This window comes from Onychostoma macrolepis, chromosome 09 (assembly GCF_012432095.1).
Source record: "Onychostoma macrolepis isolate SWU-2019 chromosome 09, ASM1243209v1, whole genome shotgun sequence".
Lineage (NCBI taxonomy): Eukaryota > Metazoa > Chordata > Actinopteri > Cypriniformes > Cyprinidae > Onychostoma > Onychostoma macrolepis.
In genome coordinates, this window is record NC_081163.1 from 712,386 (window position 1) to 719,572 (window position 7,187).

The window sequence follows — 7,187 nt, forward strand, 5'->3', positions numbered from 1 at the left end:
CAGCTGTTTTAAATTCTAATAATATTTCAAAATTTTTACTGTGTTTTTGATCAAGTAAATGCTGCCTTGATGAGCAGAAGAGACTTCTACGTCCTCCGCCAGTATGACCTTTGACATGTACACGCATTTACTGTTTTTCATTTCAAAGAGAGAAAAACATCCCATATTTGGGAGTCGAGAAAGAAACACGTAAATTGCAAAATGAAGCGAGACATTAATCAGAAATTAATTAACATGTCATTCTCAGCTAATACAATTATTCTCATCTTCAATTGCTTCGGTCCCTGAGGTAATTAGAAATGAAATTGAATTGAGCATCTTGTTGAAATTTGTCTGACCTTCCATATTCTGGAGTGTTTTAATATCCGTGGCGCTCCAGTCTGCTGACGATCCCCAGTGAATCTCGCTCGTGTGTGTGCGCTGACTCCTCTCGCTCCTCTCCAGGTTCTGACTCTTGTAGTAGCGTAGGTTCGTCCACGGGTTCGCTGTCTCGATCCCAGCCTCTAACGCAGCCCACGGCCTTCCCCGCTGTCAGCTACGAGCCGCCGGCGTCCACGGCTAGCGCTAGCTACTATCTGCTTCCGCTGGACGCCGCAGGGATACCGGCCGGAAGTGTCCTGGTCAATCCGCACACAGGTTGGTGAACGCTGCAGCTGACTTCCCTCGCATGCGTGACTTCAGGCCTCCTTTAACCTATCCTTAACCCACTCGTGCTGCATGATTTCACCACCGGGTTAACGGGAGTCTTAAATGTCTTCTTCATAGTGAAATAACGTTAGGGGCGTCTAAATACGCAAGACGCTGTGCTCAGGAATGGCTTTTTAAAAAAGCACAGCATAGAACACCTCCTCCACAACGTTGCTGTCAAATAAGACAATAAATCATGCTAACTTGCTACTGTAAACAAAAGTTCACAATGCTTGTCTTCTGATTGGTCCACTGGGAAACTAGGAAAACAATGAAAAAGTAGCGAGTTGGAATGAAAAACACGTTCTGTGTGAATGGCCTCTTAGGGCTGTACGATGAATCGTATTTCAGTTTCCTGATTTATTAAGCATAATTGTCTGTGATATTTGCCTCTTTGCCTTCAATTCAGTTGTCTTGCATTGCAAACAAGCCTCCACAAGCTTACCAAGAGCTTAAATCCCCCAATCAGAGCTTTTCATTTCCTACCCAAAAGTTTACTTCATCTTCCCAACCTGGCAACCATTAAAAACGCTGACGAACATGTAGGTTAATTGGGCCATTTTTCTCGGTCATCTTAATGGCAAAAAGTGTCCCAGTTTAAGTATAATCGCCTGTGATATTCGCCCGCTGGTTGTTTATCCTAAAAATCTTTAATTTTCATTTTGCGTTATCTTGCATTTGTAACAAGCCTCCATAAGCTTTTATGGTTTTGGTTGCCAGATGTCAAGAGCTGAAATCCCCCAATTAAAGCTTTTCTCTTAAATCCATACAGTAACTGTCCTGTGGTTTGCTTAATCTTCCCAACCTGGCAACCATTCCCACACTTTCTCTGCATTACAGAAAATGACGATGAACTGAAAACACCGACAAACATGTATGTTTGAGTTCAGCGATCTCTGTCTGTTGTCTTTGCGCTGCTGAATCTGTGAACAAACCACTCTTGATTTGTGCTTATGTGAGAGTGCAGTAATTCTGATTAATGAAAAATGACTTTTTTTATTTATAGAACATTTTTGAGCAGAATAATCGTGATTAGCCGCGCATCGGCCGTGTTTCGGCCCTGAATGCGTCTGGGAAGCTCGTGATGAAGCCGTTGTTATGTGTCTGGATTCAGACGGACGTGTGAAGTATTGCGTCTCGTTGGAGGGCTGTGTTTAAATATGCATGCGTTTACAGCAGGCAGCACGGCTGTGTAATTGCTTATTGACCTCTTTTTAGGAGTTTGCAAATGGGAAATTTCTAGTCTTCTGTCGAGGCCTCTGGGATGCGTGTTTGTGTTCTGGAGCTCAATGAAGGTGTTTGTAAGACCGAACCGTCTCATGTGCTCCATTTGTCATCATTTAGACTTCCTCGCAGATTTGACCTCGTTTACACCACTGTTCGTAATCTAGCGCTGTTCATCTTTCTCAGTGTGAACAGCACAATAAATTCATTTCAAAGCAGCTTTACAGAAAAGCATGATACAAGACTGACGGTGAAGACCCTATCAATGCAAGATTCTGTCAAACATTTTATGGACTGTCCAGCTGTAGAAAACTCTTTTATGAAGTGAACTCACTTAAAGAGTTATTTAGTGTAATTTTGCCAGAAAAAGTTTTAGAATTTTTATCATATGTTAATGTAAAAAATCTAACTTGTTTGCTGGTTTTTATTGTATTTGTTATACCTGTATTTTTTTTAATTGTTTTTGCCATGAAAATAGTCTAAGATGCTGACATGGCATTAAATAAAAATATACTACTACTACAGAAAATCATGAGGTCAGTGTTTATAATATCTTAATATCTTCATGCTTTCTAGCCACATTTAGCGGATTATAGCTGTGTGATAATATAGTTCACATTTTGCAACAATATATAAACAATCAGCTATATATTGGAGAGTGACGCTCCCAATTAACATTGAGACAGACGGCCTGTATATTAAGACACAGATCTAATATAATGTTACACATCCGATGTTTTTCCCCAAACGGTCTCTGAAGAAATAACAGATTACGCTTATGAATACTTCAATATATTTATCCTACTGTAAATCTGTGTATATGTGTATCTGCATAGAGCGCTTTATGTGTGCGCTTCGGATGAGAATCAGGTACTCCTCTCAGAAAACATACTAACACAGATACTTTTAGATGTTTAATTACTGTTTGGAGCAGACGAGGGCTTAATGAACTCATTTTTGTGAAAATCTCAAAATCTATTTTTTTTTTGCTTTTTTGGCCCGTAGCTTAAAATGGTCCTGTGCGCATTCACACTCATTCTGCCGGCACGGGTCACAGTTGTGTGTGTGTGTATGTTATATACTGATCTACCATCTTCTGGACTGATCTCAGGTCAGCCGTTTCTGAACCCCGACGGCAGTGCTGTCCTCTACAGTCCCAGCGTGACCTCACAGGCCTCCAGGTGTCAATCATCTGTAGCTCCGCCTCCAGCCACTCACCCCCAGCACCAGCCCACCAATCACGTCATGGCACAGGTGAGTACAGTGGCTCTGATGGTCAGTAGGTCTGGTGTGATGCATTATGGGAGTATGGGACGGATGAATGTTGAGGAGCCACGTTAACTTTCTGAATGTTGACAGTAGAGGATGATGGGAAATTAATTTGAGTTCATGTTGTGCTGTGAAGTAACACCTTTTTCCTTCCTGTACATCTGTAACTGAATCCATTTCCTTCCTGTGTGTGTGTTTCCTCTTCCTGCTGCGTCCAGCCCTCGCCGCTGTCGTACCCAGCGATCCTCACAGCGCCTCCTGACCAGCCCTTCACTGTGGTACCTACAGCTCTCTGTCTACTTCCTGTCTCTCTCTGTTCACTTCCTGTCTCATCGCGCTGCCGTTCGTTATGTTTGTGCTGTGTTTCTGCCGAGGATCTGTGTGCATCTCATTTGCGTAGTCCAGTGTTTCTCTGCTTCTTGACTGCCTCATCATTCGTTCTTCTCTGCTGTCAATCCCACAATCCCCTGCACGAGTCTCGTAGAGCAGCGGCGACAAACTTCTTTTGTCAGCCGAACCTCTTTGAGATAAAAATATTTTCTTGAAGTCATTATTGAATTTTTTTTCATGCAGTAAAACAAATAAAATATCTTTAGCAAGTATTTTATATTTTAATTATTTTATTATTAATTATATTTATTATTATTATTTTATATTTATTAATTTAACATTTTCATAATTTACTAATTACTAGCTTTTCATTCATTCATAAACCCCTACTTGGGAAGCACTGTGTGCTAGTGCTGTCAAACGATTAATCACATCCAAAATAGGTTATGTATATGTTTTGAAAATATTTACACGTGTTTACATGTGTGTGTGTATATATATATATATATATATATATATATATTCATATAATTTATATTATTTATATATATATATATATTTAATATATCAACATCATTTTCTTAAATATAAACATGTATGTGTGTGTATTTATATATACATAATAAATATACACAGTACACACATATATTATGTAAACATTTTTTTAAACTGCTTATGTTTGTTATATTGATGCGAGTTGGTTGTCAATTTGTTGTTGTTGTTTTTTTTTGTTATTACTATTTGTTTCTTTTTAAAATACATTGATCTTACCATGAAAATAGCCATAGATGCTGGTATGGCAATACAAAAATAAATAAAAGCAAATGAATGTTCAGTATTTTAGGAAGCGTGTTCAAACCCGTCAGGACGCACATCATGTGCTCTGATAACCTCTTTTTCTTGACCTCCCTCAGCAGTAAACATCCCTTAATGACTAATTAAAAGAGTGGGAGATGCTTTGAATAATTAATGCAGGAGCAGATGCTGGATTTAATATTCTATGAATAGAAAAGCGTGTGGTCTCTTCCCATTTCTAATATGATCCATACAGACGATAGTTACAGTGAGTATTGACAGCAGGTCCTCTCTCTGTACTTGCGCTCCGGGAGTCATGTGCTAACGCGTGTTGCTAGTTAGCTGATCTGTATTCAGACGTCTGGTGTGAACTCTTCTGTCAGCAGGAGAATCTGAGCGCTCAGTTCGGTCACATGATGCTGGTCCGGAGCCCTGCGCCTCCACCGCATCAGAGCGGATACGGGATGCCCTCGACCGCAGCCTCCGTCAGCCAGCAGCAGGTGCGGCACGCATCCATCAGCAGCAGAGTTCTTTTGCTAAAACAGATAACGCCATTTTTATTTATTTTCAGAAATCATGTTTTTTTTTTATTGTGCATTCCAAGTAATATCAATCAAACTGCAGTTGGGTTGTTTTGATTAAGTAATAATAACTCAAATACAGGTAACTTACAAAATTAAAGTTCATTGAAAGTATGTTTTTTTTAAATATATATTAAAAGTTTGTTTTCTAGCGAAAGCAGATAACTCCACATTTCATAGTTAAACAAAAACACTCGTTTAATCTTTATCTCCGCAGATGATAATGTAGATGCCTAACAAACGTTGTTGTTGTTGTGATCATGGACTGTATGTGATTATACGCAGTTTTCCCTCATCGCTGTAACACGCTGCTTTTCAAGGCTCCGTGAAAACATTTCAGCTCTTATTTTCCTTTCCGTCCTGAAGAAGATATCACAGGTTCATCAGAATTATCCGTCCTCGATCACTTTTAGTCAGCTTTGACGAAACCCCTCTCAGCTAGCACGTCTTTTCAAAGTCAAAGCAGTCTTGTCACCTGACCTGAATACTGCGCTCTGATTCGCTAGAATGGATTTATCGGCTTCACGAACATCAAGGGCGCTTGTCAGCTTCTGCAGTGAAAATGAACTCGTGATACCTTGAAAGTGGACAATACAGGCTTGTGTTTAGGGTTCAGATCGGGCTATATGTGGAGAATAATGCACGGCAATCAGCTCATTATTATTATTTTTTTTTTTTGAAGTGGCGTTTATCGGTTTTTGCAAATGCAGAAATCATGTCAAACAGACACTGCACACACATGGGTCTCTCTCTTTGTTCAAATTTTTATTTGGTCTGTTTACATGACATACTTGATCTAACTCCGTCTCCTAACTACACGCGATGCCGCGACACGTCATTAAAGGTATCGTTTTCATGTTAATCTGGGTTTTTGTCATAACTAGCCACGACTGCAACACGCAGAATTTCTGTTTTAGAAACGGTTTGTATTTCTTCGACGTCACGGCTAGAACAACATACAAACTATATGACAGTAGATAATCTCAGGTTTATTCAAAGTTAAACGTGTCTAATATGAGTTTGAACATCATTTTGCGTGAGCTTATAGCCACAACAGATAGTTTGCCTCAGATCTTGAAGATTAGTTAAAGCAAAGATGTCCGTTAAAACTGTGAACTCAATACGAACCAACAACCGTATTCCATAACAAAGATGATATCAGTCACTCAGTATTTACATTTAATAATGTTAAAAAGGTTTAATATTTATGAATTAGATTATAAACTTAACTATTTCGTTGTGAGTGCAGTGCGCTTCCAGAGAGGCTCCGCCCACCCACGCTTCTGATTGGCTGTGATATTTGATTGATTCTGGTGTGGACACACAAATTGCTTGTCGCTGGAATCTTGTGGTGTGTAATTAGGACACGGTGTAAAGCTGCATTTACACTAGTGCGCTTTCCTTTTAAAACACTTAACTTCTGCTACGGTTGTGCCTGTTGTTTACACTACTCTGCCGTTTTTAACCCTCGAACACGCCGCAGACCCCGTTTCAGCTGAAAAACTCAGAGCTTGTGTTTCAGTGTAAACTGACCAAAACGATGGCGTAGCTGCCCACATTCGCTTAGCTTTAAATGCGGCTTCGAAGCGCTGTTATAGATGTGTGTTTAGTGTGCATTAAGGGCTTTGCTATTATTCAGACCTCAGGTGGGCAGGAGCGTGTATTGGGACGGGCCCAGAAGTCTCTCCCTGCAGCTGTGATGAGTTGACTGTGTGTTGTTTCTGTCACAGATGCCGGCGTGTTACTGTTCTCCCGGCCAGTTCCCGGTGTCTGGACAGACGTACCGATCCGTGGGTCCAGTGCCATACAGCGCTCCGAGTCAGATTCCCCCCGCAGCCCCGCAGCAGCCAGGTACATCACTGCACACACGCCAGCGGGAACACACACACACACACACACACACACACACACACACACTCACACCAGCGGGAACACACACACACACACACACACACACCAGCGGGAACACACACACACACACACACCAGCGGGAACACACACACACACACACACCAGCGGAACACACACACACACACAACACACACACACACAAGAGCGAAAACACACACACCAGCGGAACACACACACACACACACACCAGCGGGAACACACACACACACACACACACACACAAGAGCGAAAACACACTCACACCAGCGGAACACACACACACACACACACACCAGCGGAACACACACACACACACACACACAAGAGTGAAAACACACTCACACCAGCGGGAACACACACACACACGAGAGCAGGAACACACACACACACACACACACCAGGGAACACACA

The 7,187-nt window shown here is 41.3% G+C and overlaps 1 protein-coding gene across 10 annotated transcripts in view; it reads left to right on the forward strand.

The window, feature by feature from the left end:
• LOC131546650 (R3H domain-containing protein 1-like) overlaps window positions 1-7,187 on the forward strand; it is a 59,016-nt gene that overhangs the window by 35,513 nt on the left and 16,316 nt on the right. For 6 of the 10 annotated variants that reach the window (XM_058786402.1, XM_058786408.1, XM_058786411.1 and 3 more), the window contains 5 exons: window positions 445-636; window positions 3,023-3,165; window positions 3,399-3,458; window positions 4,689-4,805; window positions 6,617-6,737. In XM_058786402.1, coding sequence (XP_058642385.1) covers window positions 445-636; window positions 3,023-3,165; window positions 3,399-3,458; window positions 4,689-4,805; window positions 6,617-6,737 — 633 coding nt within the window. The remainder of the gene's footprint in view (window positions 1-444; window positions 637-3,022; window positions 3,166-3,398; window positions 3,459-4,688; window positions 4,806-6,616; window positions 6,738-7,187) is intronic. The other 4 variants (XM_058786406.1, XM_058786409.1, XM_058786410.1 and 1 more) reach the window with 4 other exon arrangements.